We start from the raw sequence: 24,997 nt of genomic DNA, 5'->3' as shown, positions 1-24,997 counted from the left end.
CCAGTTAGTTTTGAAACCTGCCATAGGCATGGATGATTTTCTTTATGAATTTTTTTTATGAATTCTTGTGTGGTGTGATGAGACCCTTTCCACTTTTTAGGGACCTGAAAGCAGATTGGGAAAATTCCCATGTTTGGTCTTTAGGTATCTGGATTATGGAAAAAAATAATAATAATAATAAAAAATTAAAAATCCATTTAGTCCATCCATTGTACTAATATATTATGGGTTTTTAACCTTTCATGCATGGAAGTCACATAAAAGCACTTTCACCATGGTATTCAGGCTTCATCTTCTACAGTATTTGGCATCAATAATTCCCTACTTTCCTCTCTTTCCTTTGAAATGCTTGCAGCAGCTATCCAGTACTTCGTTACCGTTCAACCCATGCTCACAGAACAAATTTTGCTTCCTGTTTCCTCATTCCTTCTACTGTTGCCCTCTGGAACAATCCATGTTATGTGTTCTCCAAGGAATCCGTAGGTCTTCAAATCAAAGGAATAAGTTCCTTCTTTCTCCTCAGCTTTCTGCCCATCCATAGCACTAACACTCTGGGTTGACTACCTCTCACATATGGAATCATATGAATGCTTCATTAGCTCAGTTCGTGTGTTCTTTTCATTCACATGTTCAAGTATGGTTCTCCTTTCAAACTCTCACTTTTTTTCTATAATAATATTTTTTACATACTTGAGTCCATAGTTTACATCTAAATGTATTCATCTTTCATATGTGTGCTGTATATGTTTATTTATTTATTTATTTTGTGACTTGCACTTACGTGTGGTTGTAAACCTATAATGCATTAGTAGCATGAGTAAGCTAAGGGATTTTTGATGTGAAACATCTTAGCATAGGAGTAAATTTGGAAGATGTCACAAAATTCCTGATGGAAGTAACTACATCACTGCCCAGAAGAAAACAACAGTGTCTGTAATACCTGTTGTTTTCTCTGAGAGAGGCTCTTCTCCAATAAAATAGAATTGCAGAAAACCACATGATCTTTCATGTGTGTACTGTATATGTTTGTTTATTTATTTTGTGACTCCTACCTACATGTAATTGTAAACCTATAATTCATTAGTAGCATGAGTTAGCTAAGGGATTTTTGATGTGAAACATCTTTGAGCATAGGAGTAAACTTAGAAGATGAATGTCACAAAATTCCTGATGGAAGTAACTACATCACTAATCAGCCTGGACAGGTATCACAGACACTGTTAGTTACATCTGCCCAGAAGTAACTAACAGTGTCTGTGATACCTGTCCAGGCTCCTCTCCAAAAAAATGGTTTTCCAGAAAACCACATGACCTGCTTTAACAATCATATGACTAACATTACATCCATTGACTTCGGCAACTTGACACCATACTAAGCAGACAAAACACTATGAACATAATGAAACAGAAAATTTCAAGGTGGAAAAACCAAGCTTAAAAAAAAAATGCAAAACATTATACAATACATAGCAAAACAAAAAACAATTAAAAAGAAAATAGTATTAAGAGAAAGCATGAAAGAAAAATAAATGCAGTATAGGTTATATAATACAAAGCAAAACAGACAAACATAAACATACTTCTACATAAACATCCAAATTTCTTCCTGTAAATTTAATGAGCATTTACACATAACAATTATAACACAATTACTGGTAAAACATGGATATATTGCAATTACTACAAATATCTCAGCAAAATGAAAAGCAAAATTACAAATCATTTTTACTTTCAATTAATAATTCACAATGCACCATAAATGGTCCACAGTTGTTTGTCCTACTGTATAATTAATGCATGAAAAAAAGATCACACAAGAAAAGCACGCTATATTATAGCAGTCTGTTCTGTGTGCCATCCAATCAATGAACAGAGACAATTCCTTATCTCTAGCTCCCCCCCCACACACACACAACCTAGATAAATATTGTCACCATTTAGAGAAATTGTGAAGGAAATATAAAAAGAAAAATATGCATGTGGTATTATTCTCTGTCTGTCTGGTACTGCTTAGACTTTGGTGTTACTTTGTTTTGTGAAAACTGGAGAGTTTTTTGAAAAATTCCAAATGTAGTGATTTTCTTTCTGAGTAAGAAAAGCTTCAAGTTTTGATTTGTGAACAAAAAATAAAACATCATTTAAAATATCATGGCAAAATCTGGCAGTGAAAGGTAAGAAAGCTTACTTGGCTCGGTTAAATGCCTCTAAAACAAAGAAGATTTAGAACTGACTGAATCATGTTTCTTGACTTAAATAACTGATGCTTTGCCCCAACAGTTCCTTTGCATTCATTCCATCAATTGTTATAATAACTGAGTGTTTAAGTCATCAAAAAAAGAGCTGATTTTAGTTGCTCAAGACATTCATCAGGCACATAACGCATAGCAAGAAGCCACGTAAGATGGAAGCTACATGAAATGTCTGTTTTAAATGGAGGTTCACATTGGCAAACCATATCTCATCACCATGAATACAGATGTTTCTAATGGATTGTGAATGGAGCTTTCGATCATTTGGCAAGCATTGAACTTGAAGAATGCACATTCAACATCAAAATGACTTTGGATTAAATTTTGAATTAAATTTTTCCCTAACCAAGAAAGGAGGTAACCAGTATGCTCGATCACATAACATTGGTGATGCCCTTACTCTAATCGGTTGCTATTAAGAATTAAATTATGTCATTGGAATCACTTCATCTGATTCCGACTTACTCCATAACCATTCAGTAATCTCAAGGAGGAATTTTTTTATTTGTTTGTATATAAATACAAAAAGAACCACAAGCAGTTGGTTTATGTCACCTTATCCAGAGTAACTGAGTTAACCTATCAGTGATAAGTCCTTTCACCACACATTGGGAAGTGCACAATTGACGGTGTCTCTCCAAATGTGGGGAGCTTGAAAGGTTAGTGAATCCATTGAAAAACCATACGAGACACTTTACTCACGTTTGTCAAAGACAAACTCATCTATCCTTTCTCTTAATCATCAGTCTTTCCAACTCATTGAAATGATCTCATGGATGCAGTTACTCAGCATTTCTAAATATTAATCCCCTCTTAAACTTAGCTAAAAATGACGAGCACATTAATGTGCATGCAAATGAAACGAGTGTTTCCGAACAGGTGGAGTTGCAGTATATCAAAACGAACAAACAATGAGAAATGTGTTTAGGTGTCAAGCCGTGGTTGTACAACTGAATGTCCTCTGCCTAACAGACAAACTATTCTCAATGCAGTTATGTTTCACCAAACAAATCAATTGAAGATATTGTGGATTTTATTCACGTCATTCTTCTGCCGTATACTAGTGATGGTGCTGTGCTTTCAAAGAAATATTATTACCAATCAAATACCAATGATTATAAATGGCAATTTCAATGTTGATTCTCTGATCCTAATTCATAGGCCCTTGATGAGTTTCTAAAATAGTGAAGTTCAACTTCACTATGAACGTTGATCCTGCTATAGTAGTGACGAGAAGTAGTACTTCTATAGATGCAGTTTTCCAGCAGAGAATACATAATTTGCAATCGCAGGTCTGTTTCATATTTTAGTTATCACAAATCAAAAAAAATAAAAAGGGAAATTTAAAAAATAAATAACACAACATAAAAATGCATATTCCTTTTTTTATTCTTTTTTTTTTATATATTTACATCATTCAGAAACCCTACCCTCATGACAAAACATTGAAGTTTTTCAAGTCACCTCAGGCCTCCAGTAAATAAGGCAATGGTCTCACATCAGGCAGTGAAATTCATCTCTCACCTAAAGCCAATCACAACAATCCTGGCCCATGGCAGGATTCAAATCCACAGCCTGTGTTGGAGAACAAGCATGTTAACTACTTGGTTAGCCATGCCAATATGACTAGGATCCGGTATGATTTAATAATAATATCTTTCATTTTATAGATATTATTATTCTGTCTGTGAAATGTTTGTAAAAGGCATGATCAGATATAGTTAGTATATCATGACAGATGAATCTAATATAGCATTTATGCCACTATCATTCATGATAGGAAAGGAGGCCTTTTGAACCATGCCTCGTGCCTTTTAAACTAAAGCTTATCAAAATATTCAATACAGACTTCCATGTATCGGCAATTAGTATTTTGGCTATAGCAGATATCTGTTACCAGTTTTTCTGGACTGCCATGAATTGGTAGTTAACATAAAGCAATTTTACCACCCTCCAGATTTCACTGTTTTCTAAACAGGATTTGACTTGTTTGGGAGGTGTTATACCCTGATAAGTTGGAACATAAAAAATATTTCATCTCATCATTGTATAACAGAGCAAACACACAATAAGAAACGTTATACTGTGATTGCCTCTGAGTATTAAAATAATGCATTGTAAATATATCAAATATTTCATACTATGAGAAAACAAATAAGTATGCATTTTGTACCACTCACAAATTAGTTAAATAATAATGGAAGAGTAGACCTGTAGCAAAGTTTAATAGAGCATTGTGTACTAAGAGATATAGAATGTTAGCATAAGTTCAAGATGGGGGGGGGGTCCAAAGGTCACGAAGCAGCAATGTGAAGGAGCTGGACGCCATGACGTGAGCTCATGTGAGTGTGTTGGGTGGACATTGCAGAATGCGAGAATCACCGAGAAAGAAAGGTGAAAATATAAGGGTTTAGCACCCCTGAAAAAGGGCTTTTTGTTCCTGGATCTCCTGGTGTTCGTCTCGCGGTGTCGTGAGCAGGTGAAGGGTGGCAGTGCCTCCATTACGGAGGGTATCGATAGAGGCAGCGGCGAAACTAGACGTAGTATCTCCGTGGAAGGAATAAGCCTGGCCGTCCATAGAAAGCCAGATTGGAGCACATGGACATTTCGTCTAAGGAGAAGCAGATTTCAGTAGGCCTTAATGTGATGCAGAACCAAGGATAGATAAGTAGACTTTATTTGTATTTTGTTGATTGTGAATAAATGATTTGTGCCACGTTGTTAAACCAGAGGAAGGAACATTAATGATAATAATTAGGACTGAACCGCAGTGATCTAGAGAGGGTTACCTTAAAATCTTACTGTCTCCTATTGTGATAGAGTTACATAATATGTTCTAGGAGGTTAAGAATATGTTTAAAGTAAGGAATTGCTATCAATGAAGGGATTGTAAAAGATATAAATGCTATCTTGTGTGGTTTGATTGAACTACTAATCATGCATGATTAAGGTATTTAAGGGAAAATATAAGAAATCTTACTTCAGAGATTTACAGTTTAATCAGTTTGAGTATACTTATATTATTGTATTATTCTAATTCTATCCTGACTGTCAGGAACTCCCTTAAGGTGGGAATTAAGCTTATTCTATTGTATGTACATATTTATGATATCTAATAAACCTTGTTTTTGTACCCAACTAAGACTATCTGTGATTTCTGGAATCCGATGCACTGCTTATAAAAAAAAAAGTACTACAAACCTAGGCAGGAGACTAGAATAAGAATAGATTTTGACTACGTCTGCATAATTACATGGTATCACTTGAGTACTGTCTTGAGATCACCTCTTGATTGACAATATTGTTTAATCTAAAAGTGCTAAGTGGTGCAGTGAAATATACATTTCTTAGTGTTTTACGAGGAGTTGATCTCAGACAATCTGATACTCTGGTATTGGCTCGATCTCAAGGCAATTCCTTTGTTCCCCAGATGTACCACGTGATGTACAAATGAGAGTTTTAACGGGGGATTTGACCCAAAGACTAAAGGATAGATATATATGAGTAGAAAGTACGACACAACAGAGGAACTTCCCATTCTCTTGTTTTGTTCTGAAAGCTACACACTAAGATACTAAGCTTTTCTGTTTGTTCCTCCAGTTTATCTACTAATCCCATCAGAATAAATGTGAAACTTAATCAGCTAGCTTAACTTCAACAGACCAAATGACCACAAAATCCCCAAAATGATGTTCTTTTACATTCTACATTATTTTCTTCTCTCACTCACACACACACACACACACACACACACACACACACACACACACACACACCATACTGAGATTTCCACTACAGATCTCCAGACATCAATACTTCAGCTTTCAGCTACATTTTACTCTGTGGTTTACAGGTTATTGATTTAGATCCCCTTAAGGTAGGAGAGTGAAACTTAATTCGACCTCAAGCCATTTGCCATAAAAGAGTATCTGAAGTGGTCTGCAAAAAAATTTTCTACTAAAAAAGCTGCATTAATTAGAATCAAAGGGAAGTGAAAGAATGAGTATGAATAAACTGGAAAATTAATAATGAAAATTTAATTTATTCTAAGTCATTATAATACTGGGGGGGGGGGGTCTGAAAAGTTCTCGGCCTCGACCATAGATGGCAACACTATCAGTAAGATTTTTTTTTCCCCTAAGTTGGTACATCTGTCATAACCATCCATGTGAAATTGCAAGTCATTCTATCAAGTAGTTTGTTTTATACAGCTGTCTGAAACAAAAGTGATGTCTGTATCCCTTGAAATGGCTAAAATTGAGTATCTTGCAGTTATAAAATTCTTTGTAAGAGAAAGTTTAATGCCAAAAGAAATTCATAAAAGTTTATGGGCACTCTTCTCCTTCGTTTTTGACAATTAAGAAATGGGCTGCCGAGTTTAAATGTGGCCATACCAGCCTTAAAGATGATCCACGTGAAGGATGTCCAAAAAGTGTAACAACACCATAAATCGTTGATCGAGTGCACGATATGGCATTGGATGACCGGCGAGTCAAAGTACGTGAAATTGCTGAGACTGTAGGCATTTCAAAAGAATGTGTAGGTTATATTTTGCATGAAGAATTGCAAATGAAAAAGCTTTGTAAAAGATGGGTGACGTGCTTGCTTGCAGCAGATCAAAAACGCACTTGCACGAAAATCTCTGAACAGTGCTTGGAGAGTTTTGACAAGAATACAACTGATTTTGTTGTATTCTTGTCAAACTGAATACAACTGTACTGGTGAAACCGGATGTACATCCGGTTTCACCAGTACAGCCGCTCTGAGCTGGCAGACCATGCCTTAGATACCCACCATAGAATTTGTTGGAAGAAAACAAAAATAATGCACCGCAGCAAGTTTAAATACGAAAGATTATTCAAGGAATCTTAATCAGCTCTAAAAAAACGTTCCTAACCTCAACAAATTTGGGTGCATGAAACTACCCCAAATTTGGGAGACTTACATTTTGAGATCTTCATCCCAACTGCCAAGTCAACCAAATTAGCCCACCAGAGGGCACCATTAGGACTGTAGGAACAATATTAGTTTCTTGCTTTCTTCCTCATTTGCTTTTGTTATTGCCTGCTTGCACATACCATATCTTTATGTTCCTGAAGATGGCAACGTGACGTTGCCGAAATATAGAAGTTATTTATTAAAGTTACCTTTAATTAATATACTTTATATATGTTGTTAATTCCGTAAACTAATTACCAGTTATGGATAAGACTTTCATTCACCATTACACATCAGAATCCAAACAGCAGTCAAAAGAGTGGACAGAAGCCAGTTGTTCAGCGCCAAAGAAGACAGAGTCAGTTCCATCAGTAGAAAAGGTCATGGAATCAGTGTTTTGGGATGCGAAAGGCATTTTGTTTATTAATTATCTTGAGAAGGGTAAAACAATAACCTTGGAATATTATTCTGATCTTTTAACCAGACTAGACAAAAAAATTCTTAAGAAAAGACCTAGTTTGCAGAAGAAAAAATATCTTTCATCAGTCCAATGCACCTGCCCACAAAGGTGTTTTGGCAATGGAAAAATTAAGGGATCTGCACTATGAATTGTTGGAACATCTACCCTATTCTCCAGATTTGGCTCCCTCTGACTTCTATCTCTTTCTAAAACTCTTCATCGCTGGCCAGCGTTTTTCTTCGAATCAAGAGGTGTATTTTGCAGCTGTAGAAGGGTATTTTGCAGATCTTACTGAGAACCACTACAGGGACAGGATAATGGCGCTGGAGCATCGCTGGTATAAATGTATTAGTCTTAATGGAGTTTATGTTGAAAAATAAAAATAATTTTGAAATTATAAATTCGTTTTTTTATTGTTAGGCTAAGAACTTTTCAGGCCACCCTTATATATTTGAAATAATAGTATAATGATTCTTCTTCTTTAGTATTCTATAATTGAGCACATTCTTCTTTTAGTAGCAGAAACTTTCCTTCCATACTCTTCTTTTCTGAGCCTTCTCTTTCATGTTGTGTACATGACATTTCAGCATGTCATCTAGCATTGTTTTTCTTACTTTCTCTGGGTCTTTTTCTGTCTATTTTTCCTTCGATGGCATCTCTGATGATTCCATTCCCTCTCAGAATATGTCTGATCCAGTTTTCCTTGCTTCTTTTTATCCTCCTTAACAGACTTCTTTCTTCTTCTACTCTTTTTAAGACCTCTTCATTAGTTATTTTATCTGTTCATTTGAATTTTTCCATCCTTCTCCAAATCCACATCTCAGAGCTTTCCAAACTCTTAATTTCTACTTTCTTCAATGTCCAAGTTTCAGCTGCATAGAGGGCAGCACTCCACACATAGCATTTTATTAGTCTTTTCTTTAGGTTTCCATCCATTTTACTTATGAATAAATTCCGTTTTCTATTCAAGGCATCTCTTCCCATCGCTGTTCTTGCTTTTATGTCACATTTACATCTTCCATCACTGCTAATAACACTTCCTAGATATTTAAATATCTTTACTTGATTCAGTTTTTCCTAATTTATTCTGATATCCATATTTGCCTCTTTCCATGCTATTTTCATCACCTTTGTTTTTCTGATGTTGATTTTTATTCCATAATTGATACAGGGTTCCAGTAATCTGTTCAACAGAGTAGTCCTGTTTCGTGTTTGATAGTAATACCTTATCATCTGCGTGTCTTATTGCAAATATCTATCTACTTCCCATTTTATTCCTTCTTCCGAATTCTCCAGTGCTTCATTTAGCATTGCTTTGGAATACATGTTGAACAAAATTGGTGACAGAGAACAGCCTCGTCTTACTCCTCGTCCAATGATACCTGGTTCTGCTGTACCATATATGTCTCTCACCATGGCAGTTTGTCCTATATATAGTGAGATAATTAGCCTTCTGTCTTTCCAATCTATACCAATCTTTTCCATAACTTCCACCATCTTATCCCATTTTACATAGTCAAAAGCTTTCTCGAAATCTATATAACAGGTGTTAACTTCTTTATTCACTTCTTGACGTCTTTCACTTACTATTCTTAACAGTCCAATCGCATCTGTTGTTCCCCTATGCTTCCTGAAACCAAACTGATCTACTCCTAGAAATTTTATCACTTTAGATGCAATTCTTCGTGTTAAGATTCTCATAAGTATTTTTGATATATGGGAAATGAGGCTTATTGTTCTAAAATCCTTACAGTTCACTGCATTACTTTTCTTTGGTACAGGTATAAATAATAAAGTCATAAAATCTTTTGGTGGTAGTTCTCCTTTGTTATAAATTAAATTTATTATTTTGGTTATTTCTTCAGTTCCTTTCTTCTGAAGTTGTTTCAGGAATTCTGCAGGTATTTTATCTATTCCTTCTGCCTTTCCACATTTTAGTTCTTTAATGGTAATTTTTACTTCTGTCTTCAAAATCTCTGGGCCTATATCATCTTCATTTACCTTCTTTATATTTTATTATTATTATTACTATTCCGGCAACTCCAAGGAGTCGACAGACTCATCGAGGGAGGCCCTAACATTATGTCAAGAACAACTATTTGTCTTCACGCAGTATCTATCATACCTTGCCTTAAACTCATTCACAGTCATAGCACCCACAACAGACTCTGGCAGCTTATTCCACTCATTTACCACTCTCCAAGTAAAGAACCTAGCTCTGACACCCCTGTTAACCACATTTTTGCCCAGCTTCCATGTATGGCCCCTAGTCCTCCCACCACCAGCCCTATTCTCAAAAATATCTTCTGGATCAATCTTATAAAAACCCTTCAGTAATTTGAATGTCTCAATCATATCACCCCTTTTCCACCTATCAACCAATTTTTGCAACCCACAAATCTTCAATCTGTTCTCATAAGGTTCATTCCACAGACCTGCTACATTCTTGGTCACTCATCTCTGGATCCTTTCCACCTCCTCCCCATCAAGAAGAAACCCTGGTGCCCATATCTGGGCACAGTAATCCAGATGGGGTCTTATCAGGGCTCGATATAGAGGAACAATAACTTGTTTGTCTCTGCTCGTTAAAGTATTTTTCAGTAACCAAGTGATTTGATGAGCTGTTTTAGCCACTTTTGCAACGTGCCCCCTAAACTTCAACTCCCTATCCACCAACACTCCCAAATCCCTGGCCTCATCAATCTCCTCGGGTACGGTTCCACCAATGTGATATATTGCTGCTAATCTTTTCACTCTAAAATGCATAATCTTACACTTTGCCACATTAAATTGACATCCATTTTCCTTAGCCCAGTCCTCCAAACTATCCAAATCATCCTGCAAAATTTTGACATCCTGTGCACTCACAATTGCTCTACCCAACTTTGCATCATCAGCAAACAAGTGAACACTTCCTCTCAGATCCTTTTCTATATCGTTAATGAACAAATTGAAAAGTAGTGGTCCAAGAACAGAACCCTGCGGCACACCACTAGTCACAAGCCTTCTTTTGGACTCCACTCCTGAATAAACTACTCTCTGGTATCTCTCCATCAACCACCCTGCTATCCATCTCACTTACCCTATATCCATCCCCATCTGCTCCAGTTTACTGATTAGAGTTCCATGTGGTATCCTATCAAAGGCCTTGGCAAGGTCCAGTAGAATCACTAAAAACCCATTACCCTTATCCAGTTCAGACGTTACTGTGTTATAAAAAGTGAGCAAATTACTGAGGCATGATCTACCCTTCACAAAACCATGTTGTCCCCCATACAGCATCCCATTTTCATCTATCCAATCCTGTATTCTTCTGTTGACTAGTTTCTCCAAGACCTTGATAATGATTCCTGATATGCTAATCGGTCGGTAATTTACAACAGCAGTCTTGGAACCTCCTTTATGCAGTGGAACTATTTTTCCCTCTTTCCACCCCCCTCGGGACTAACCCAGACCTGAGACTCAGATTAAACAGAATGGTCAAGGGTACTGACAATTCTTTAGCCGCTTCACGTACGACACGAGCTGGTATACCATCCAATCCCACAGATGTATTGACATTGAGGTTTTATAATAGACTACTCACCTCCACTTCATTCACCACAATTCCCGTATAAACTTTTGGTTCATTCATTTCTGCAATGTCACCACCTGGATGATATACTCTTGCAAAGTGCTCGCTCAGTAATTCAACTATATCAGCTGATTCAGTTACCTCCCTACCATCGGCATTCTTTAAAATCATTCTGCCATATACATTTTTTCTTCTACTTGCAACATATCGAAAAAACTGTTTAGGATTGTCTTTAGCCTGCATGGCCAATGTTCTTTCGTAATCCTTTTTTGCTTTTCTTACCACACTCGTTACTTCTGGCCTGGGCTTTATACTGTTCATGTGCCTGCCGGTCACCTTTCTCCTTAAATTCCCTCCATAGTTGTTTCTTTTTTTGCAGCTCAAGCTTAATGGTGTTATTCATCCATTTAACTCCTACTTGATTTATTATTTGGACTCTAGGTATACAGTCAGCCATTGCTTCATGCAAACACTTCTTAACCGCCTCTCATGCACTGTCATCTTCTAGCCCTTGCAGTTTTACATGCCATGGCACTGTACCAATCAATATCCTAAGCTTGTCATACTTACCAGCCTGATAATTCCACATGTACCCTGTCTTAATTGTAAATTCCACACCTTTAGCCACCTCCCAAGTCAAGACCCTATGATCACTCTCACCAATTGATGGCAACGTGGTCACATTCGTTACAGCCAAATTCTCAGATGCAATTACTAGGTCTAGCACTCTCTGACCCCTAGTATTTTCCAGTACATGCTGTCGCAGATAGTTATCCCTTAATAACCCAATAAAATCCAATTCCTTCCTCCCATGTGTTGTCTCCTCCTTCCAATCAATGTTACCAATCAATGTCGAAGTCTCCCATAATAATAATTACCCTCCTTCCACTCATTTCTTCTATTTGCTTATGCATACTATCTCCACCATCTATTCCATCACCTGGTCTATAGCAGCACCCAACTGTATATTTTGTTCTGCTAGTTTCAATCTCACACCAAATAGCCTCAAATGTGCTCTTATCTCTATCCTACAGTTCCACTTCTATTCTTCTTTGCTGTAGCTCATCCACTATCATCAATAACACACCTCCCCCTATTTTATTCTCCCTGTCTCTCCTGAACACACCATACCCCTCACATTCAATCCCACTAGCTGTGTCATCTTCTTTCAGCCATGTTTCACTAATGCCAAATAACCTGTGGTCTGGAAGTGCCAACCAAGGCCAAAAATTCTTCCTTCTTGTTCCTAATACTTCTGGCATTTGTATACATGAACTGAAGAAACCAATTTGTCCCATCCCTATTTTGATGCCTTATACTAACTATCCCATTCAGATTCGTAGTCTTTCGTACTCGCTTGGGCATTTTACGCACATTCATACACTCAACTGTCTCCCTAAAATCTGCATATCTACTCCCCCCCCTTTAATAACTGTAGTTTCCCTGGTTCTGTACATTCACTTCCACCACATTCGACAACATCTTTTCAAGTCTCCGCACACCAAATCCATTCAAATGTAAACCATCCATTTTATATAAATCCTTTTGCCCATCGAACTCATTCCACACATCTACAAATTCCACATCAAACATTATTCACGCATAAAGTCATTAGCAATTAATATCTTCTAATGGCAACTCATTTTTTATATTTTCCTTGTCATATAGATCTTCAATGTATTCCTTCCATCTCATTAGGATTTTATCTTCTTCAGTTATGATTTCTCCATTCTTATTTTCTATTCCTCTAGCACGAATTCCTTTTCTCTTGTGATTCATGCTTCTTGCTTTTTCATATAAAAGATCATACCTTCCCAATCTGTCATAATTTTCCATTTCTTCACATTGTTTTTTAAGCCAATCTTCTTTACTTCTCTCTGCTTCCCTTCTGAATCTGTCATTCCGGGTTCTATATTGTATTTTCCCTTCTGGGGTATCTTTATTTTTCTGTTTTCTTCTTTCTTCCATTAGAGAAATCATCTAATTAGTTATCCAAGGTTTTTTTATTCTTTTAGCTCTTACATATCCAATTTCTTCTTCTGCAATCTTTATTTTCTCTTTAACTTGTTCCCATTTCTTTTCTGGATCTTCAGTTTTGACAATACTTGTTTCCTCTAATTCTTTCTCCAATCTATTTCCAAATTCCTTAGTATTTTTTAATTTCTCTAAGTTCAATTTTTTCCGTTTCATAGCTTCTTTTATTTTCTTTAGTTTTACATTTATTTCTATGAATAGTAGGTTGTGGTCAGAGTAAATATCAGCTCCTGGATATGTGCATGCATTTTTGCACTATTCTTGTATCTTTGCTTTACTATAATGTAATCGATTTGATACCTTTCCATATCTCCTGGTTTTTTCCATGTGTATAGTCTTCTCTTAGATTTTTTAAACCAAGTATTTGTAATAATTAGCTTATTTTCTTTACAGAATTCCACTAACCTGTCACCTCTCTCATTTCTATTACCTAGTCCGTATCTTCCTACTACACTTCCATCTTCTTCTTCTCCTACAACTCCATTCTAATCTCCCATTATAATCATATAGTATTTTCTTTTTTCTTCTTTAATTAGTTCTTGTAACCGTTCGTACATTTCCTCATCTGAATGGTCACTTGTTGGCATATATACCTGCATTATTGTTATGTCCACTGGTTCAGCCTTCAATTTTACTGCCATGATCCTGTCATTCAGACAGTTTATGCTAATGATGCTCTTTGCTATTCTTTTATTAAAAACTAGTGCAACTCCTTTTTCCCCTTTTATCTCCACCTGAGTAAATTACTCTAACTTCATCACTATAAAAATCACCTATTCCTTCCCATCTGACTTCACAGAGTCCTATGATATCAATTTTTCCTTAGTCCATTTCTTTTTTGAGATTTTCTAATGTATAATGATTATGACAACTCAAAAAAAAGGCATATTTTTTATTATATTAATATTTACAATAAAAAATCAAATTAAACTGAAATTAAAATATTATTTTAACAACTCAAATATTTATACAGTCTAAAAAGTATAAAGTCTCATTAAAAACCATTGCAAAAATGTACAGAGCTGCCTATTAGTTTGATATTTTTTATGCTTGTGTTGAAATAAAATACTTCTTTTTTGGGGGGAAAATGTCTATATTTTACGGAATTTTGTAAATGTTATTAACTGATCTTTTCCCTGAGGTCTGATTTTAAATCAGACATGCAACATGATAATTTTTCATTACTAGGAATAATTTTATCCCCTCTCAAAGTAAAATAAAAAGCTTTTTAGCATTTTTTTTTGTATTGTATTTGAGTATGTTGTTACAAAAGTTATTTTTAATCCTTGAAGATGTCTCACTGACTGTGATGAAATATTGGAAACATTACAATTAGTTTTAATCCTTTCCCACTGATAAAAATATTCCATTAAACCTCCAACTTGAGAAATGCAACTTTATGGTCAAAATTTCTAAGCATCTTGATGATGTGCTCAGATTACCTTGCCACAGTTAATTTCTACTTGAACAGTAGCTAATGGATTTGATGTAGCTAATGGATTTGTTTATCACTTTTTTTGATGATACAGTAGTATCATTAAAACCCTGAGTTAGAAAAACAGTTGTGTTCTGTTTATTGTTGTAACCAGAGCTATGGATCAAAGGCAGTGAGCTGAATAGACAAATCCTTATTTTGCCATTTTAATATGAATCATGATGAGATAGAGCATGAATATCCTATATATGTTTACATTTATCTTAGGCAGTATGTAAAGGATGGCACATGAAGATCGAGTTTTAGATCTGATCATTTCATCAGTTCTAAAATCAGAATTGTAAGTTTTTGACTTTGGTGAGAGTGGTCATGAAGTGATGAATCTTACCAACTGGTGAAAGTACTCCATGTTGCTGGCCTTGTTGGCAGAGTGGTTAGTGTATCTGCTCTCTAGCCAAAAGCTGCGGGTTCGAATCCCACTGTGGGCATGGATGTTTGTAATTATCTGCAGAAATACTAGTTGTGGTGGGAGGTAGATGCTGTTGGTGTGGTTGTGATGAGTTGTAGTTGGTGGAATGAGTGGTGGAGACAGAGAGGTAGAGTAGGTGCCCTCCCTAGATGAGTCTTTGGACTCCCTGGAGGTGTCACATCATAATAAATAATAATATTTTTGGAGTTGGCATTGAAAATGAAGCAATCCCTAAATCTCAAGTGATGGTTGCATTAATTTACTAAAATTTGGGAATGTTCATTTTAATGCCATCTTCAGTTTAATGGAAACTGCTTTAAATCCAGTCCTAGAGGATGTTATGATAAGATATTAGATTATAAACAAGACAGTGCACTGTGCTATAAGGCTGTTGCTGAAATGTTGTGGACAATAATGTCACCACACTTGACTGGCCTCCACAGAGCCCTGATCTCAACTCTATTGAACCTCTGTGGGATAGACTGGAATATCAGGTGATGTCAAAGGACGTCTGTTCCACAACAGTCCAGGACCTCATTACATGCATACAGGAAGAATGGTCCAAAATTCCATTAAAAAAGTATTGCCGCAGTCATTGCAGCGAAAGGAGGTCCTACATTTTATTAAGGTGGGTGCCACGGCTGTTTGTTCCCCATGCTATGGTGTTTGTTGACTTCTTTCCAAGCAGTGTAATCTTATATCATAACATCCTCTAGGACTGGATTTACATTACTAGATGTCAGGCTTCATCGATTTAACATTCATTGTTTAAGAAGAAATTTAGTTATTTACTTTCAGTGTTATGTATTTGTCAAACTTTCATCTGTATTCCAGATAATAAACCTACTCTAAGAATATTATGTTACAAATAAAATGAAGTTAATAATCTTAAATAATTCTGTTGTTGTTGTTGCAAACTTATTAAAACTGCTAATGAGAACATTAAAGATTATGATTAAAAACACATGTGACATTTTTTGGGAGAATTAAAAATCTTCCGTTTAATTTATGTGATATACAATTAAATATTTAGATGAAATATGTTCATAGGTTTTTTAAATTATATGAATAAGTCTATATAATCATTATTTCAAATTAATTTAGTTCAATTTTTATAAGAAAGATACATTAAAACAAATAACATTAATTTATTTACTTCAGATTTTTACTGCTGCTCCTCCACTAGCAATGGGACTTTTTGACCGAACTTGCAGTGCCGAAACCATGCTTAAATTTCCTGCCCTCTACAAACCTTCTCAGAGTTCTCAGTTTTTTAATGTTAAGGTATAACTGTTTTATCAAATTGCATTGAAAAGAAAAAATTTACATAATATGGCAATAATGTTTGATATATTATATCACTGCAAAAATCAAAATAATCAAATAATATTAAAATAAGAAAAAAAAAAAAAATTTTCTTTTACCACTAGAGTTTATTAAGTCTGGAAATAAAGCACAAGAGTTTCCTAATCAACATTGTAAATTTCATAATTAATAACACATAGTAAACTAAATTAACTGAAGTTTAATTAGTCAGATATTTTACTTTAAAGGAGTGCACTTGAACCTACAGGCTCTAGGTTGAATCGACTAGTTTTTTGTGTTTCATCTATACAACAGGTAATGGAATATCTGTACCTCTTTAAAATCTCATTAACAGTACCCAAACCAACATCACACTAATTGGAGAGAGTTGTCTTTGTGTCATGTATGTGTGCTGAGAAAGAGTACATATTTTTGAACACTTCCTTGGAGATTAATCCATTTCATAGCTACACATAATGAATAAAACACTAAGAATGTCAACTTGTTTACACTATTAAAAATGCACAACACTCTTAATAAACATTGTAGAGACAGTTAAAACACACAGCTCTCAACCAAAGTAATGAACTAAATCCAAAATTATTTCAAACTGAATCAGAAACCAAACTAAAACCTTCAAAATTCAGACTAAAATTCAGCTTATTTGAATTAATTTGTTTGTTACTGTAGTAGAGAGGAACTAGTGGTGAGTTGTCTGTGGGATGCTTCCCTAAAAGGATACATTGAAGGTTTGTGGATTACAAAAGTTTGTTGATAGACAAAAAAAGGGGAGATATAATAGAAACATTTAAGTTACTTAAAAGATTTTATAGGATTGAACTTGAAAACAGGATCCCTGGAAGCTGGGTAAGAGAGTAGTTGGCAAGTGTGTGAGTACTAGATTTTTTGCTTAGAGAGTGGTGAATGAATGAAACTGGTTGCCTGAGTCATGCAGTAATAATAATAATGATGATGAGAGGTTAACATTTCTTTTATGATGCAGGGATAGTAGTTTTATTCCTTGATTTTTAAGGTTACACTGAAAGTTCACCATTAAGTGGGCTTTAAAATTTTTCCATTGGACAGAGGTTTCCTTACTAAAAGAATGCATAAATCATGCAAGGTTGCAGCTTTCTGAAACTAATAGTCAGCCATACATGCTTCACTCAGAATTATCTTCCATCCTTCCCATTAACATTTGGAACTGTTTAGATAAACTTCATCATCCAATTCCTGACATGTACTCTCAAGGGGGTGTACAGGATATCATAGTACTACATGAAAAATTTACATCATTACTAACTTCTATCTACAATATTCCTCCAAATCAGTCTGTTACTTGTCAGGCTCCTACATTATCAGATCTTATATTTCTATTGTCTAAGGCACTTTTGTACCGTATCAGTCCACCTATATCTTGGTCTTCCTCTGGGTAGTTTTCCTGCCAACCTGGCAGAGAACACTTGCTTTGCTAATTTTTCCTCACCCATTCTGTTTAAGTGACCATACCACCTGAGATTAGCTCTGCTAACGCATTCCTGGATGCTGACAATGTCAAGTTCTTTCCTCGTTTTTAATATGATATTACCATTGATGCCATTATGTTCACGCCTCTAATCTTTCTCAGGACTCTCATATCTGCAGTCTCTAGTCTTTGATCAAGTGTTTTACTTCTGACCCAGCTCTCAGATCCATAAGTTAAAACTGGTTTGAACACTGTCTTGTATACAGCTAATTTAATGTTCCGACTAATTTCTCTCTTATTCCATATGAATTTATTCAATTGACTTCCAACCATACCAGCTTTGTTGATTCTGTTGTCTATTTCCATATTTAATTTACCATCTTCACTAAAAATCGTTACTAAGTAGCTGAAATGTTTTACTTGTTCCACAGGTTCTTCATTCACAACGCAGTTGACATTTTCAACGATTCTGCCTATTTTCATTGTCTTTGTCTTTTTATTGCTGACCTTCATACCATATCTATTACAACAATTATTCAATTTAGTCAGGAATCTTGCAGACTTGTAGCGGATTTATTTAGAAGTATAACATCATCCACATAAAACAAAGAGCATATATTAACACCTGCAATTCTGATATCATGTTTAATACCACTTTCCTTCATAATGTGATCCATATAGATAATGAATAACAGAGGGGATATTGTACATCCTTGTCTCACACCAGATTTAATATTAAACCATCTTCCTCTACTTCCTTCAATTGTAACTGCTGACTTGTAACTCAAATAAAGACTAAGTATTGCTTGATATAATGCCTCATTGACACCATATAACTGTAGCGTATTGAATAGCTTCTCTCTTGGCACCTTGTGATATGCCTTTTCCAGATCGACAAAACTTAAATACGGATCTTTGTTATATTCCCATGCTTTCTCGACTTTTTGTCATAAAGCGAAGATCTGATCCTGACAGCCTCTAGGCCTGAATCCAGCTTGTTCTTCACCAAGCTTTTCTTCAACAATTCTTCTCAACCGTTTCTCAAGTATACTTGCATAAACCTTGCCAGGAACACTCAGTAGGGAAATACTTCTGTAATTCTCGCATGCAGTTTTATTTCCCTTTTTATATATGGATGCTATGGGAGCTCTACTCCAATCACCCGGAATTCGTCCCTCTGTCCATGCCTTCTGAACTATGCAGTGCAGCCACTGTAAATGTTTACAGTGGCTGCACTGCATATGTAAATGTTAATCTTTTATACCACCATACTTCTGCATTTCTGGTCAAATATCATCTATTCCTGCTGCCTTTCCACATTTGAAGCCTTTGATGGCTTTTCTACTTCAAGTATGGATATGTATTCCTGACTGTATGCCTGTTGAGTGTATTTTACCACTGTGCTATCACTGCTTATTTAATTTAGCAATTTTTTGAAGTAATTACTCCATACTTAAAAGATAACTTTTTCTCCTGTTTTCATGTCACCTTATCATCTCTAACTCCTTTTACAGCACTCTTTCCTCCATTTCTAAGCTTCTTCAACAACCTCAGAATATCTTACCATCTTCTTGATATTTATTTTCCATATTCTTGCCAAAGTCTTCTCATGACTTTTGTTTAGCTAGTTTTACACAATATTTAGATATCTTACATTTGTTTCTGAATTCTCTAAGAGCACAAGCTGACTTGTTTGCTAGGAACTTTTGATATGCATTCTTCTTTAACTTCCTGTGCCCACCATGGAGTTATGATTTTTCTATCCATGCAGACAAACTCACCACATGCCTCTCTGGCCGAATCAATCAGGGTTTTCTTCAAGGCTTGCCACTGAATCTCCAATAATCTTTGTTTATTTTAGTCTACAGTTCACATCTGAGAGCTGCTCAACTTTTATTCTCTTTAAAACTTTGTTACATGTTATTCTTTTCAATATGAAATTCAATTTTATCCTGCTCAAGACTTAATAGTGATCACTTCCAATTTCAAATCCTCTGTACACTCTGGTGTCCTGCATCAGGGAGAAAACATCAATATCGACAACAACATAGTCAATGAGACTTTTCTTATTCCTTATCTCTTCTCTCTCCATGTGAATTTGTGCACATTTTTATGTTGCATCATGGTGTTAGTAATAACTAGTCCATGTCCTGAGCAGAAATCCAACAGGTATTTGCCATTATTATTAGCTTTGCTCTTTTCTCCAAATTTTTCCAAAATATTTTTGTATGTCTGACAATCATTTTCTACTCTGCTATTTAGATCCCCAACAAGGACTGACTTTTCCTTTTTCATTTTGTCAGTTGCTTTCTCTATAGCATCAAAAAATTCCTCCACTTCTACCTTAGTAGAACCTTCTGTGTGACCATAGGCACAAATAAGTCTCATTGTCCAATTCCCTATTCAGAGATTTGCCCACATCACTCTGCTTGAGACTGCCTGCCATTCGAGAAGATTCTCTTCATATTTTGTGTTGAATATTATGGCTACTCCTTCTTTTTCTTGATTGTCATTTCCTGAATATAACATTTTGTATTTATTGCTCAGAAAGATCTCACCAGTTTTTGTCTTTTTTTGTTTCAGTTACCCCTATTATGTCGATCTGGTACTTATCTAATTCTTCAGCTAGCTCCCTTTGCCATTCAGGCTTCTTATGTTGATACCGATCTTTAACTCTGGTGATGTTGAGTTGGGGTATGCTTTCAGATTTGTTCCAGTAACTGACTTTTTGCAGTTTGCTTTGATTCCCTGGCAAAAACAGCAGGGGCCTTGTGTAAGTGGGTGACACCCCAGCCGGCATGAAATTTTGTCCTGTTGTACTATCATTTTCTATATTGGTTTAAGCCATAAGAGTACAATTTGGTCAGCTAAATCCCAAATTGCCAGCCCATCCTCGTTTGTTCAGTATCCAGGTAGATATCCAACAGGCTGCACCATGAGAAGGTGAGGATTGGACATTAGGTCAGAAGCCCTGATCGGTTCTCCACATTCCTTTAAAGGCTATGTGGAGGTCTCCTCTCAGTTATAGAGCTTTGACCCTTAGATAAACTTACCTACAAAAAATTGGCATACATATTCACATTCATATCCACAACTACGAAAGAAAATCATTAAAAAAAGCAATCTCATTGACCAAATAATAAAATAGCTGTAAACAAGGTCTCACGTATCTGATTTTGAAGTCTGCATTCTTGCACAAAGGTTTCAACTTTGTGATATCACCAAGTATGATTCCAAAATTAGATATCATGGCTGATGTGGAAAAAAGCCTTCAGAGAGTTCCTATAATTGTGGCAGTTATTCTTTTTCTCCAAACAACCTCTGTACTTCTACAAGCAATATAATGTTTGTAATGTTATTATCTCCTAGTAATAATATTACAAAAATGGATCGATTAGCTCTAAAAATATTAAACAGGATAAGAGCATCATAGTATTGAAAGCTGACAAAGGTAACAGCAGTTTTGAAGAATTTCATAGAAAGAAATGGAATCTCTACTGAATAATACAAACAAGTATAAAAACTAGATTACGACCCAATGTGTCATTTTCATAATATCTCCTATAATGATTTGAAAAAAAATAAAGCATTCTGAACTTGTCTGAAGGCACCAAAAAATGTCTCATGTCCAGACCACCCCTGCCCCCATGCACCAAGAATTTATAGAATTCCAAAGGTACACAGAATTTGCCACTGAGACCCATTGTTGATACAAGGTATTCTCTAGCTTCATTGCTATCTCACATTGGCAGAACAGCTATTTCCACTAGACCCCACAGATCTTTCCAAACATTGCATTAACCACTTTGCCGGCCATTATGGGTCAAATGCGCATCATCCTCATATGCTTCTTATCCATCATATATTTCAATGTAATATCAATAGTATTACAATTTTAATATGCACTTCGCATCCATGATAACCTTGACATCTATAGCGTCTTGGCCGGTAGCATGGTTAATAGCACCTGCTTCAAATTCCAAGAAGAATAGTTTGAACAGAATGAAGGGTCAACAATGGATTCTTTCTTTCTTGTTAGCAAATTTGTTCATTGAGTGGTATGAAGAGAAAGCTACTCAGTACCATGGAGCACAACCTGAAGTTTTGCTCAGATATGTTGACAACATATTCATCATTTTGCCCATCTCTGTTACCCAATTTGAAGAATTTCTAACATACCTGAGTAACATTACCTTCGCATTAAATTCACTGTTGAAATGGAGGTAAAATAAGTCTTTACCTCTTATAGATGTATCCATGCAGAACATACTCAATTTCTCAGTGTACAGGAAGCGAACAAATGCTGGACGATGCTTGCATTCCTCATTCCGTCACCATCCATTCTCATATCTATCTATCTATTTGTTCACTGGACATCATCAGATGTCATATGGTGATGCTGATGTTCAGTGGTAAGCCACACCAGTTCTCGCAGGTGGTCCTGTTGTCCAGCATAAAAAATAGGCATTATTCAGTCCTTATGTGATACAGCTTACAGAATCTATACTAATATAGATAAAATAAACCAAGAGCTTGGCTTCCTCAGTACCATCCTACCAAAGAATAGTTATAATAGAACATGTCAACCTCTAGAATGTCAGCTGAACATGAAAAATAAGACTTTAGAGGAGTCGCAGATAAAAACTTTCTTTCAAAGATACTAGTGTCAACAAAAATAAAAGTAGCCTTTTACTTCCCCCAAACAAGATCTCTAATCTCCAGAAACCTTCAAAACCTTCCCATTCACTGCTCAGAAAACATGATCAACTGCACATGCGATGTTTGCTACACAGAAGTATGCCAATATGAACACATCAACAAAAGGAAACATAAATCAGGACTGGCAGTGCCTACTACAGAAACCAAACATCAGGTATTGTGGCAACAAACCAAAATGCTCTACACAGATTACAGATTTTTCTCAAGGGTATTCAAGGAGTCAGCTGAAATGATCAAACATCCTCAACACTGCAACAAAAGCAAAAGGATTATTTTACATGTGTATGATTACCTGTAGTTTCCAGCAGACCACAAATCAGCAAACAACTTTATAGCAAATGCACACTTTCCAATTTTAATTCTGTTTTCAAATATTTCATTATGTACGTTACTTGTTGTAACCCGTTTTTTAGTTCATCATCATCTTCCTTATACCCTCTTTTACCTTGCGGTGTCGAGGGTCCATTGATCATCGGACCTCACTCCGTTTACAGGATAAGGTGGTGAGCCTTATGCCCTGGTGTATCCTATGGCCTGTAGTGTTGAGTTCTCAAGGTCAGGTTGCCTGCTTTGCAGGATGAAAAACCCCAGAATAAACTGGGGAAAAAACCCTGCTGTCCACACCCAAGACTGGCTAACTTGGCTATGGCTGAGGAAGATCCTTCAGCTCCTCACGTCACCGACGGGAATCGAACAACCTAGGACACTCCTTCCCCAGGCATATGGTTGCGAAGCGCATAGCCACTAGGCTAACCGTGCGGACTTTTAGTTTATTTAGTTTATTCACATATTTCTCTTGATCATGTGAAATAAAAGAATTTTCACAAAACCATTTGAGTAGTCAGTAAATTATTATATTCCTTCTGTTTCTTTCATGTGGGAAGAATACCAGCATAACAGTTTTAGCATATCCTCATTTCACAGAAGCCTATGAATGATTGCCAATTTTTTATGTCTCTTCTCCCCATACACAACTCTGGGGGGGGGGGTTAATTTTTTTACAAATTTTTTTCATAGAATAAAGATTTCAATCAAGGTAATTTGGGCAGGCCTATTCCCCTATTTCTATACATAAAACACACACACACACACACACACACAAAAAGACTCAAATATCAGAACATCAGAACTAGGGTCTACAAAATGGAGGAAAAAAGCAACTCCAAACATCTCATACTGGTGGTCACTATCTCAAAAAAAAATTGCTTGTTTGAAAATGCAAATAAGAAATCAAATTAATTCACGCTCATCAAAATCAAATTATGTAAACTTCAGCCTCCTGATTATTTCACTTGGAATGACCCATAACTAAATGATTCTGTTTCTGTAACATCATATATATTTATATATCTTCTTCTTTCCCTCTCTTACCTTCCGGTGTCGAGAGTTTTCTATTCATTTAACCACAACCGTACACAAGGATAAGGTGGTTAGCCCTATGCCTCCCATTGTATCCTATGTCTGTAGAAGCGTTCAGTTCTCAAGGCTGGTTTGCCTGCTAGCAGGATAAAAAAACCAGATAAATTAGGGAGAAAATCCCTAACCCAGGACACTCCTTTCCCAGGCATATGGTTGAAAAGTGCATAGCCACTCGGCTAACTACGCGGACATATATATACAAGGATGGTCTGAAAAGTTCTCAGCCTAACAATGAAAGGACAAATTTATAATTTCAAAATTATTTTTATTTTTCAACATAATCTCCCTTAAGACTAATATATTTATTCCAGTGATGCTCTAGCGCCATTATCCCATCCCTGTAGTGGTTTTCAGTAAGGTAAGATCTGCAGGATAGCCCTCTACAGCCGCAATCACCTCTTGAATCTAAGAAAAAACGCTAACCAACGAGGAAGAGTTTTAGTTTTGGGGTAGAAATAAGAGATAGAAGTAAGAGGGAGCCAAATCTGGGAATAGGGTGGATGTTCCAACAATTCATAGTGCAGATCCCTTATTTTTCCCATTGCCAAAACACCTTTGTGAGCAGGTGCATTGTTCTAATGAAAGATGATTTTTTTCCTCTGCAAACCAGGTCTTTTCTCACAAATTTTTTCATCTAGTCTGGTTAAAAGATCGGAATAATTCCCTGGTTATTGTTTTACCCTTTTCAAGATAATTAATAAACAAAATGCCTTTAGCATCTCGAAACACCGATGCCATGACCTTTCCTACTGATGGAACTGACTTTGTCTTCTTTGGCGCTGAACAACCAGTTTCTGGCCATTGTTTTGACTGCTTTGGATTCTGGTGTGTAATGGTGAATCCAAGTCTCATCCATAGTAATAAATCAATGCATAAAATCAGTTTTATTCTTATTAAAATGCTCCAAGCACTGTTTCAGAGATTTTTATG

At 35.9% G+C, this 24,997-nt stretch overlaps 1 protein-coding gene across 1 annotated transcript in view; it reads left to right on the top strand.

The window, feature by feature from the left end:
- Positions 1–24,997, top strand: part of ATP8A (ATPase phospholipid transporting 8A1) — a 1,088,708-nt gene that overhangs the window by 735,655 nt on the left and 328,056 nt on the right. Inside the window, exon 32 of the mRNA XM_090406292.1 lies at positions 16,321–16,443. Coding sequence (XP_090262418.1) covers positions 16,321–16,443 — 123 coding nt within the window. The remainder of the gene's footprint in view (positions 1–16,320; positions 16,444–24,997) is intronic.

Source organism: Typopeltis vanoorti, chromosome 16, assembly GCF_054136105.1.
Source record: "Typopeltis vanoorti isolate ZY-2024b chromosome 16, IOZ_Tvanoo_1.0, whole genome shotgun sequence".
Taxonomy (NCBI): domain Eukaryota; kingdom Metazoa; phylum Arthropoda; class Arachnida; order Uropygi; family Thelyphonidae; genus Typopeltis; species Typopeltis vanoorti.
The sequence above is the reverse complement of the archived record's forward strand: the minus strand, read 5'-3'. Positions and strand labels throughout refer to the sequence as shown.